This window comes from Pyxicephalus adspersus, chromosome 6, assembly GCF_032062135.1.
Source record: "Pyxicephalus adspersus chromosome 6, UCB_Pads_2.0, whole genome shotgun sequence".
Taxonomy (NCBI): domain Eukaryota; kingdom Metazoa; phylum Chordata; class Amphibia; order Anura; family Pyxicephalidae; genus Pyxicephalus; species Pyxicephalus adspersus.
Genome location: NC_092863.1, coordinates 8127285 through 8139825, shown reverse-complemented (window position 1 = coordinate 8139825; position 12541 = coordinate 8127285). Strand labels below are relative to the sequence as shown.

Sequence of the window (12541 nt, the reverse complement as noted above, 5' to 3'; positions counted from 1 at the left end):
CTCAATTCTTATGTGACATTGCATTGTCAATCATAAGGCGTTAGTGCTGGCACATGGGAGGAATAGGAGATAGTCTTAGCTGCCCATAACTGAGGGCAATCTTTCCCTGCAGTTATCATGGAAGCAAAAAAAACAAAAAAAACAAACATGAGCATGTCCAACTCGGGAGAGAATAAAGGAAGCTGTCATTGCTGATATTTCCTATGAGATGCTAGTTCTCTGACTGCCATGCAAGTACATTGGTTTCAATGCAGTCAGAGTTTCTTTTCCCAAAACAAGTATGAAAAATACATTCAAACACTTTTCCATGCATTTTTTACAACCTGCTTGTTTGGGCATGTGGGTCTATGGCTGCTATAACTAACATTTACAAAACAAAACCAGCAATGGCAGACCCCATACCTCTCTTATGAGTGGTGACCAAGTGGATATGTGTTCAAAATTGTTCAAAATTTATACCATCAAAAGTTTGATGGTATAAGAATTGCCTGTTTACTGTCAGTATTTGCTATACTAATACCCACTTCCAAAATCTTTGAGCAGCTTTATCTACCAAAAACTTCTACGCTGCTTTAACTTTATTTAGGACAGAATAGAAATCATATGACAGCAGAGAAGTTTCTTACATAAAAACCTTACAAAAAAGGTGCTCCAGGAATGATAAAAGTGGAATATAAAGGCAGAAGGCCCTCTCTAGATCTGCATGAATAACAAGGGTACATCCAGTGGGACTGGAAGACAGGCCATTTTATGTCCATGGTATTCCCAAGGATGTGGTATCAAACAAGGAAGCTGAAGCCACATTCTCTCTGCCCTTCACAGTTAGATTTGTAGTGCTTTTTCAACATTTCAGATGAGAAGTGCTGTCTATGTCTAAAGCTTAAAGATGGCTTCTATTATATTTATGAACAGAGGCAAAGAAAGTTCAGGGAAATGTTATCAGCCATTTCTGACCTCCAAAGAATACCATCTGCATAGCTGTGACCGGCTCCAGTTCTTTTTGAGATGTTGAACTGGACCATGCTTGCAGATGATAAAATGAATGAATTCTGAGATTTTAATCTGCAAAGTTGTTCCTGGAAAAAGTGCTGAAAAGAATCATCTGATCTTCTTCAACTAAGACTACTTCTCCTTAGAACAAAAACCCAACATCCACCTACATAATTGTAAAATCTTACTAGTCACTGAGAACTTCTTACTAACAACTGGAATGCACAAAAGAGGTTTAAAAAATTCAGAAGTACCAGAACATTTTGTATATCCACAAAGTTCTATAAGGCATTTTCAGACCATGCAATGGTCCAACAACTAGGAATAGCTTGAGGCTTTATTTATTCTCCAGTGTGCGCAGCAGTGAGAAATCAGTAACAAATGCAAACATTTTTATCAGTCCTCAAGATAGAAACAGACTTTACTAATTATTTTCTTAAAAGTACCAAGGCGAATGCCTATTTTGCTGCTTAATTGAAAAGTTTTATGCTAACTAATTAAAGTAGATGTAAACCCTAGCTGGATGACATTTAGTTTGCTCAAGCGCTGTGTATAAACATAAACAACAGACAATAAAATACTTGTTTTCAGCTATTTTCTCATCCTTACTTGGACTTCAGCAATGACTGCATGGATTTACTTGGGGTAGGTTTCCTGATGGATGTAACATTGCACAGGCACATTGCATGTATCAAAAAATCCGATGTTTTCTTAATAAAAACTGCATATTTGCACATATTGAAAATGACATTGTCATGTATAAGCTTGTATGAGATTTTAGTGAATTAATTTAACCCAATGACAGCCATATATTTTTTCCTCTGGTCTTGCACGAATCAGCCATGTGTGAAGTGTCTAGTCTGCTAATACAGCATTACACAGATTATTTGGGTTCTGTCTTATTTCAGTGCCTCAAATGAGCTGTTTATAGACTTTCTTGCTAGCTTGTCCATGTAAATATCCCTCTAGGTTTACTGATAAAGTAATTACGCATCGTTCCATGTGGACTGATTTGTTGCAATGATTCAGCCCGTTGTCATGTGGGAGAGATTGTCATCCAGGATGCGATAACCACAGACAACACAAGAGGATTAAAGGAGTTGAGCCTTCCCTGCTTAAATCTTTGGAATTTAGTTTACATAGTTTTGACATTCACACATCTCTGACACACTGAACAGCCACAAGGTGACACCACTGTTAAGAAGCTGTGGCTCTGCTGCTTTCTGTTACCTTTCTGTTCCAATTTGTTCATTTGACTATGAAAAAGAATCAGCCCACTGTGTCCTTTCCTTCCTGCTTGCTCATATAAACACAGACAAACTGTTTTTGCAAAATTATAGGTTGCCAGTGTCATCGAACGCCATATATTTAATGTTGGGGCTACCATGCTCAGCCTAATGTACACTGCGGTGGGCAATAAAAGAAGAAAGATCAGAAAGAAGTGTCCTAATTATTAATAAACGGGATTTGTATAGCACCAACATATTACACAGCACTGTACATTAAATTGGGGTTACAAATGACAGACAGACTAATTTATTTATTGCTTTTGTGAGATGTGTTGTAGTTGGTCAGTGGAAACTTGGTTTACATTTTCTGCATTCTACAGTTTTCACATAGCTCAGGAACTGATTACTTCCTGATTACTTCCCTATTGATGAGTTACATCTGCCAATCCAAAGTGAGGGATGTTTATTTACCTCACCCAATCACTGGGGGTGTTGCTCAGCAGTTTGAGATGAGGGGTGATGATAAATATTGGTGGATGACCCTGTGTAGGACAGTCAAGTCACAATGGGAGACCAAATGTCAGTCTGGCAGATGAACAAATGAGCACTATAAACACAGCACAGTCTGTTCTATGGAGAGAGGAGGGGGGGGGGGGGGGGATGAGCAAGCAGCACCCAGCTGTGCTCTTCTTCAATGACTTGTACCGTGTTCATTCACACTCAATTATTCATAGATCCCTCATAGAATCATTTAACATGTGTACATAGTCTGATGCCTTGGGCTTTTCCTTCACCTAATGAAGGCGTTCATATTTCCTCCAGGAATTTCCTCTATCCAGCTAGAGGATCTGCTCAAAAAATTCCTGCACGTAATATTTAATAAAGGGAGATCTGGAGGAAGCTGGTCCTGGACAACCTAAAAAGTTATCAGAATACACTTAAGTTCATTGGGTTTGCATACACAATGCCCTGAATCAGATCAAGAAGCAAAAAAGCATTGGCTGCTGAATGCACTACTCAGATTCACTTCAGATCAGATGGTTTTATCAGGTCAGTTATCCAATCAAAGATGAAAATCAGCATGCACTTGACCTATATGCTTTGTTCTGTGGCTATTCAAACTACAAGTTCTATAAACATTTAACTAACACAGTTGTATGATACTTATTTGACATCCCCCAGGCCAATAGGGCTAAGGAGGATGGAAAAGATCTAAAGTACTGATACCCATAATCCAGCTTTCTTTATTTAAAGTGACATCTTTATTTAAAGTATGAAAATGACATCTTCCATATTTTTTGCTGATAACTACAGAAGCCACAAGCTAGAGGCAGTATTGTGGAATAATTTTCTTTCCTACATCATTTTTAAAAATTGTACGGTACTTCTTATGATCATTTTTCTCATGCTCTGGTTCCACTTGAATAATTTAAATAAATACATAATTAGTCTAAAATGTATTTAGGAAATACAATACTTAATATACACTACTTAATCTACTTTACAACCAAAGTAAATTAGGCTGAACTCCGGGCTCCTCTACTGTACATAATTGCTCATTCTGATTTCCCTGCACTTCATAAAATGCTCATGGTGTGAATTAGAAGTGGCAGCAGGTCAAAGAGAACATAATATCCTAGCTGGAGGACATCCAGCATCATCTAGCCTTCTGCTCCTCCGCCTTATTGTCCCTGGTCACCCTTTTCACTGACTGGATTTCAGTTTTTTTTTTTCAATAAAGGAGGCTCAGCATTACATGTACCTACAGGTTCTTGTTCTAGGAAGCTATGTACAGCACTGTGTCAGCTCCTCCCAGCAACTGTAATTAGCCTGCACTGAAAAAGAAAAATAACCTGGAGAAAGGGATGATGTTGCTGGATCTAAAAAAATGGTATGCAATGAAAACAGAAAGGTTCAATTTAAATAAATATTAAAAATAATATTAAATGGCAAAATGTAAGCACAGGAAACGTCAGCCTACAAAAATTCCTGCTGTCTGCTGTTTACAAATGTTCTTGCTCTAACAGAGGTGTGTTGGGCTTCTGCAGAAAGAACACTTCTTCCACACAGAGAGCGTGTACTTCTCTACAGCATGCTGCTAGGGGAAAGCTTTTCTACTTCTAAATTCTAAAAGCCACCATAAAACCTTTCACACATTTTGTTTTATGCACCTAGAATGTATTTAAGTATTGTAATTGTAAAGTAGACTTTATTGCTATTAACACCACTGGCCTTACACTTTATGAATACATCTCATGTACAAAACAAAAGAAGATTTGTTATTCCCTGTACAGTCACATTATTTGATATTACTATTTCTTATATATAAGGATTATACCCAATCTGCATAAAAATATTTGATTTAGGTGATAACCTGTTGTAAAATCACAACCTTTACAGTAACAAGAGACATTACATGATGCAATGACATTATATTTTTTTAGATATTTTAACCTAAAAAGAAACTGCAGGGTGGAAACAGAAGATTCACTTACCTGTTATCAGGTTGTAAAGCAGCCTAGGACCCCAGAACCTTAACTCTGTACTGTTCTAATCATTGACATGGGTGCTGCTACTTTTTAAAGGATGTATGTTCTAGTTGTTTGGTAAGGAGCCCATCATGGTGGTGACCTGGCAGTAAGAAACTTTCACCAAAGGGGATAGGGTGAGTTTTGCCAACCAGGAAATGTGGCCAGTTATATGCAGTACATAACATCTTGGGTTTTTGGGGTAGAGTACTGCTATACAAGGGAAAGGCTTGGAGAGTCTATCCTCACAGGTTTGCATTATAGTGGGCCTAAACTTAAAGATTTGCTAGGGAACAATGCTTTTCATGTGCCTTGAATCTTTTGGCTTTTTGTCTGCAGTGAGAAATCATTTATGGCACTGCTGCCTCATGAGATTTGGACTGAGATGTGGTGATATCATAGCTATGTGGCTAGCTGGTCTCTGTACTAGAGACCAAAAGGTTGTGCAAGGATCTCCCTGCTGCAGCTTTTTTTATTCTGTGGATCAGTGTTTCTTCACCTACCCTGCTGCTGGATTTTTCCCCAAGAATGACATAAATGACATAAAAAAATCAAAGCCCTGTCTCTAACCAAAGTGGCTGCCTTCACAGAACTGTTCTGTAATAGATAATGATGTCAGCAGATCTTTTATGTAATGCATACATTGTATTTTGAGGTGGTGAGTAAATGTTCTTTTAGTACATACACATGTTAAGGAACATAGCACTAACCTGAAACACACAGTGCAGGGTATATTGTATTCCTGTTTCCACAGCAATTCTTTCTCTCCTATTTACTATAATTTCTCTGCTGCTAAGTCTCATCCTCTGCCCCGATCATTCTCTTATGACCACTCTCTACAGCGCCAGAGAACATTTGGAATGCTGTACTGTTTCCAAAGCCTAAATGAATACAAAATGACAAGCTTAGATCATAGGCAACCATTCATCTATTCCTGACGTTCCAGTCTTAATCATGGTATATTTCTTTAGCAATGAACATCACTGTCTGTATGGGCTTGTTCTTTAATGTCCATAGCTGTGATTAGCTGTGTGTATTGCCGATTAGCTGTCTGTTACTATGATTTTCACGCTTACTCAGACAATATGCAAAGTACAGTAGCCCACAGCAGCAGAACTCATTTGGTGATAGTTGGGTTTTATTAGATAAGTGCAGCCAAAACAATAAAAAAATGAAAAGGCTGCTTGCTATAGGCTAGTAAAAAAAAGTAGTAAAACTTTGAACCAAAAAAATGTTGCCACCCTGGGACAGTGTGTTAGTTTCAGCTTTATCAAGTGAAAATAATGGACAAAGAACCCTGGAAAAAAAGAAAACTAAAGCAGTCCCCAACAATAAAGACTAGTAAGCTGTAATATATTGCATGTTTGATTCCTGGGTTAAAATACATGTTAGGTATATGTATAGCCAATTGTAACGTTTTAGACTAAAGAAGAGTTAAAACCCCCTGTCAGTTTATTGTTTCCTGTGCTTCTATTCAGAGACAGCTTTCTATGTTTAATCTCAACAGGAAGCTCGATGAAATAAATACAAATTCTTTCTCCCAGACAATTGTCACTTAAACAGGTTTCCCCATTGGAATGTTTACCCTCACCTCTTGTTCTTGTGAAAACTGTAATATTTTAGATTTCCCCTCACATGCTGTCTCGGTGATAATGATTAATAAGACAAACAGACAGAATGAGCCTAATTAAATAAAGCTCTCCAAGATTGGAGAGGATACACTTTGATCAGTGAAGCTGGGTGATCCAGAAAACCTGGAATGGACCTGGTGCAGGATTCCAAACATTTGCCAGCAATTTGAAAATTACTTTGAAGAAATCTATTCCAGGTTTGCTGGATCACTCAGCTTCTCTGATGAAAGTGTATTCTCTCCAGCCTTGGAGAGCTTTAATAAATCAGGTCATATCAGTCTACCTAGTGAGTGACACAAACAAAAATTCAGAAAAATGACAGATGCTCTAAAACTTTCACACTGTATTGAAAACTAAAAATGACTATACATACACTTTAATACAGTATACAAATGCCTGCATATCAGTCCAGTCTGGGCTCAGAAGAAGTGGGTTACATAATGCTGCCCATCAGATTGAAGACATCTTGTGCCAGAAAAGAAGTACTGCAGGTGAGAGTTCTGCATAAATATTGCAGCTAGAGCTTTTCCTATTCTGTTTTTATTGACAATTTATTTTTATTGTGTTATTTTTTGTTGGAGTTGTGTTTTTGGACTACATGTTCTGCTTCAGCTTTCAATAGCACCCGAAGAGCCTGGACACATGTAAAGCAAGAACACACCAATTCTGTCTACATCTGGCAAAGTTGAACAGTAATCTGTTATTACCCAGTGACCCATCACTACAATGGTCATCATTGCTGGCCAGTAATAATGAGACAATGCATGTGTTACAGCCGAGTATTCAACTCCATTAAAAGCATTTGGAGTATCATGGTTTTAGGGTGTTTGGAGCTCTTGTAAAACTGATGAAAGGTGCATTCAGTTACCTCTGAGGGCCTAAATAATTAATCAAATAGCTAGTTTTGTATCTCTAACGAGTGATTGACAAAGAATTAATTATTTTAAGCTGATGTTCTTTTTTTAAAATGGATATAAAGTATTTATTGTACTACTGTTTATTAAAGGGTTCAAGCATGGCATAGGGAGCATGCTAATCACTTAAATGAAAAATGCAGAAAATATGCAACTAGGGCAGCTCTTTGAGATTTTATATCCACCAGTCAGTGCCATTTAAAATACGTGTAAAATATTTATTTGTTTTCTAATGTCTATAGGCAGAGTCTTGCAGAGTCTTAGATCCAAAACAGTTATACAGCTGATAAGGCTGGGATTTCTGAACTATATATTTGTTCTGGGTCAACTACTCAAGGACATCTAGGTGCTTCCCCCCCTTAAAAAACTACTCCAACTAAAACATTTTTTTTTTTAAATGATAGGACCCCTGGCATGGTTTTATTTCTTCTTGCATCCCCACTGGTAAGATTCTTTTTTTTTGCACTTTTTGCTTTGGTGACAGGGGAGGAAAATTTAGTGCAGTTACTCTCTATTTATTTCTCCAATTGTTGACGTCGGGCTTTAAAAACAAGTCAGCATTGGCAGGAACCACATCTGTCTTAACAAGTTCATGCCAACAATTAAAAATAGGGAATATTTTGTGTTGAGCTTTGAAATGGTTCCAGACTTTGCTGAAAAGGGAGGAAGCACACATGCTGAAATATCTGCCACTGATAATTGTTTATTCTCCTTGACATTAACTATAACCCCACTCACTACTGCATGCACAATACCTGAGCTAGAATGAAGGAAAAATGATTGCATTATTACAGTTTCCTGCAATATGAGGAGAAAAGAGAGGAAATATAAAGAATGTGAGAGACTGGAAGAGACAGATGAAAAGACATTGTCAGATAGAGAGGGAAGAGTGTCATTTTGTAAGAGAAAGACTGAAAGCCAGAAAATGAAAGGGTGTAAGAACAAATAAAGAGGAAGATACACAGAGAAAATGTGAGATAAGGAGAAAGATAGAAGAGAAAATAAGTGGGAGCACAAGTAGGGACCTGTAGAAGGAAAATAAGAGAGAATGGAAGAAGAAGATAGGGATGTTAGAATGATTCAGAGAAAGAAATAGAACAACCTAAAAAGTGTGAGGGGAAAAATAAAAGCCACAGGAGAGAAGTACATAGAGTGTTAATCTTTTAAAGGAGCACCATACAACAGAAAATCTAATGTTATTAAAGAAAGGGAGATATTGGGGGTATGAGATAGCTCAAGACAATGAAAGAGTGGACCATACACAGAGCAAACAGAGACTAATGACAGAGACATAGAGATAGGAAAGTAAGGAGATGGGGAGAGATCAGGAAGACATACAGTAATACAGAAAAAAAAGAATAAATTACACTCCAAGCTTAGTTGTTAAGGAAAGATGAGACACAGAGACAAAAAGTAGGGGAGAGGAGAGAAGAGGATGGAGGAAAGGAGAGTAAAAGCTGGAGGGGAAATATCTAGAGATAAATGGGTATAGAAAGAAAGTCTTGTAGATGGTCACAGAGGCAGCAGCAGAACAGTGAAAACATCCAGAAGAACTAAGCACTCACAATACAAATACTGGGTTCTTAGTACACAGACACCGAGCACCACTGAGCACTGACATACAGCAACAGAGACGCAGCATCACTCACTGGAGGGAGCAGCATCACTCACTGGAGGGAGCAGCATCACTCACTGGAGGGAGCAGCATCACTCACTGGGGCGGGGGAGGAATAGTGAGAGGGTAGAAGAGGCTGCTTCTGTTAATGAACACATTACACGACTATGGACCCTCCGAGAGACTGGCACACATTGCAGAGAAGCGCACCAACTAGCAGCCTCTTCACTCTCACAAGCTTGCTTCACCTCCAAGAGTTGTAACATTTTGGTGATGAAAGAATTTTAGTGACTGAAGAAGATCCTGGGTTGTTGAGTCCTCTTATCGGGGTTCCTTCTTGAGCTGTTGTTCTAAAGATGAACCCCGGCTCCGCAGCGCAAATATTGCACCAGACAACCAACATGCGTCTTAACGCAACTACCCAGCTGCCTCTCTTCCAGGAGGTGCAGGACTCCTGGCTGTCCACCACTTCCATCATGTTAAACCTGTCCAACATCACCTCCAGGCATATCATCTCAGAAGATGACCTGGACGTCAATACAGATATCTATTCCAAAATCCTGGTCACTGTCATCTATCTGTTCCTCTTCGTGGTGGGCTGTACTGGCAACTCTATTACTGCCTATACTTTGGTGAGGAAAAAGTCCCTACAGAACTTGCAAAGCACTGTCCACTATCACCTGGCCAGCTTAGCCCTTTCTGATCTCTTGATACTTCTTCTCAGCATGCCTATAGAGACTTACAACTTTATCTGGGTTCACCATCCCTGGGCCTTTGGTAATGTGGTGTGCAAAGGCTACTACTTCTTGAGAGATGCTTGCACTTATGCCACTGCCCTGAACATTGCCAGCCTCAGTGTAGAAAGGTACATGGCCATGTGTCACCCTTTCAAGGCCAAGAGCATCATGTCAAGGAGCAGGACTAAGAAATTCATCAGTTTCATCTGGGTGGCCTCCTTGCTGTTGGCTACTCCAATGATTTTCACCATGGGGGAGATCTATGGGTTAGGGGTGGTACACCCGGATAACCTGGTCTGCACCAGGATTGTGGAGATGTCCACCTTCAAAACAGTCATTCAGGTAAGTGCCGGGGACTATGTGGTCCACCTTTTGTCATATGTATGTTTAAGTTAACTTTTAGCAGTTGAATCACTCACTGTAATCATGGATTCCCAGAGGATTCAGAGAATGGCATCTGTGCCAATGTTGTAGGCTCTAAAGCCATGAAGTATTTATCCACTTGTTGTAACCTACAAAAATGTAAACTACAACTAGAAAGAGAAATACTATCAGTTACAGAGGGTACATAACTGTATCTGCTAGTGTTTATGATGTCAGTGAATTATTATATCCCATTAAGAAGAATCTTACATTAACATTCAGTACTTAGGATGAATGACTCTTTAATCACAGTGATATACAGTAACCCATTCCAACACATTTTCTGTTTACTAGAGTTTATTGGCTGCTAAGTGGATGCAATAGGTTATGGTCAATGATTGTTCTCATGTCTGTGCAATTATAACCATCCTATTCTTTTTTGACCAGGTTTACTGTTGCCTTTTATAAACCAAAAAGACTCTTGTGCAAAAAGAATTAACTTGACTTCTTGCCAAAAATGCCAACTTCTTGGTACTAATGCCCAATTCTCTGTACTTTCGGAGTCATTGATCTAGGTCAGTGATTGGCATGAAAACCCTAGGCAGCTAGCATTTTTAGAAGGAAAGATGCAGAATGACGGACTCCATGTTTGCTTGGCATGGGTCTCCTTTAAGATATTCATAGTATCTATAAGATGGTGTATTGCAAAAGCATGGAAGTGAATTTTCCACAGTGGACCCGTAGCACATAGATTACATCATAAATCACCTGGGATGATATCACCACTTAAACTAGGAGCCAATGCTTGGTGTATAAACTAACAAAAAGAACAGTGAGGAAAATGTGGAGCAAGGTGGATATGTTACCTAGAGTAATATATCACAAACATCTTCTAGTAAAATACAATGGAGCTGTGGAACCAAATGGAACTTTGTTTTCCTAGCATTCCTAAGAACTTTTGAAACAACCCCATTTTACAAAGGTCCACTCAAGTGGCTTGGTGGTATCACAGCTCAGATCTCACTCAGTGTAATGCACCCACTATACATTTTGTTGTTTGATATGAAACCTTCTCAGGCATCAAATAACTTTTCTTACACCTCAGCATTGTCATTAAAGTCAACCATATGACCCAAGTTAAATACCATTCTGACATCAGAATGCAGAGTCAAAGTTTTGATCGGTCAACTTTGTCTACAAATATGGTTTCTCTTTACTCTTCAGTTAAAAAAAGGAATTTTTGCCAATTATATGCTAAAATGTGGCAGACCACCAACAAATCAACAGAATTGTTCATGTTTCCTAGTCAGACTATCATGTCTTTAGCAGCATTGCAGTAGTATCAGTAGCTTGTAATTTGAAAAAATAAAGATATAAATATGGTTTTTATTTGACATCTGTAAAAAGTAAAACTGCTCAGAAGAAATAGACAGTCATTTCTGACAACTCCAATTTTTTCATTTCCCAATATTTCTCCACTCTATCTACGGTGAAAAAATATGTTTGCTTGGAATACATTTTATCCATAGCTATTCAATTGTATCTATTCACAATTCTAGTTATTATTATAAACCCAAAACAAGTTCTTGTTTCTTTAAGGTTCTGTTCAGATGTTCTGTTCTGTTCTTACATTTCTGAAGTGAAAGGAACACTAAGCACACTAAGCAGGGGGTGTCATCCAAATTAAGCATAGAAGGAAATAGAGAAGTTCAGATAGGTGTTTGAGACTGGAATGTTATGGGCAGTACATTTAAAAAACATTGGCTGCAGCTCCTGAGTTAAAAGAAGCACCTTAAAAACATAATTGTCCATCTAGTTTTATTGACATGAATTAAACAGTGGATAGCAAGAGCAAATGACTGTTATTGGGCATTAATATATAGATATTATACTTTCTTTATGAACATCCATCTGAATATAGCCTCAAAGAATTTTGTAAAATTATATTCCAATAGTACATTTAACGGGTGTGCTTTACAGACCCACATTCTCTTTTTCATTCATATACTAGTGAGTGTAGGGAAATTGTTTTCCTTAATGTTGATTGATTTACCTGCCTTTTACATACAGGTTCCATTATTTGTTTTCACTGTCTCTGGATGTGGGAACACTGCAGTTGACCTGTTTTATAGGAACTCTAAAAAATTTATAGTCATACATTGTGTTCCTTTAGTGTGTTTTACTGTGGTTTGGATGCAATATGCTTACAGTGTTTTCATGCCAGGTAGCAATATGATTATAATTATTACATATAAAAGAACACACACCTGTCATTTCCTAGTGTCAATAAAACATGTAGGAGTGTCTGGAGTATTCCAATCCTTATGTATGAGGGATGCCTTGATTTTAAAACCATATTGTTATGGAAATGCATTTGTTATAGTTTACTATGCATATTGTATTTTTGTATTTGCTGCATACAATGTTTTTAGCAGTTCAGTGGTTCATTTGACATTTTGTATGTAAAACATAAGAAAATTTGCAATGGCTTAATTGGGTCAGTGTCAGTAAGCTGCAATAGAATACACAGAAAA

General features: G+C 38.0%; 1 protein-coding gene across 1 annotated transcript in view; it reads left to right on the top strand.

Annotated features, from left to right (window-relative positions):
- The first annotated feature begins 9090 nt into the window (after nt 1-9090).
- NTSR1 (neurotensin receptor 1) overlaps nt 9091-12541 on the top strand; it is a 91387-nt gene continuing 87936 nt past the window's right edge. The window contains exon 1 of the mRNA XM_072414441.1: nt 9091-9986. Within this exon, the coding sequence (XP_072270542.1) occupies nt 9264-9986 (723 nt within the window). The 5' untranslated portion in view covers nt 9091-9263. The remainder of the gene's footprint in view (nt 9987-12541) is intronic.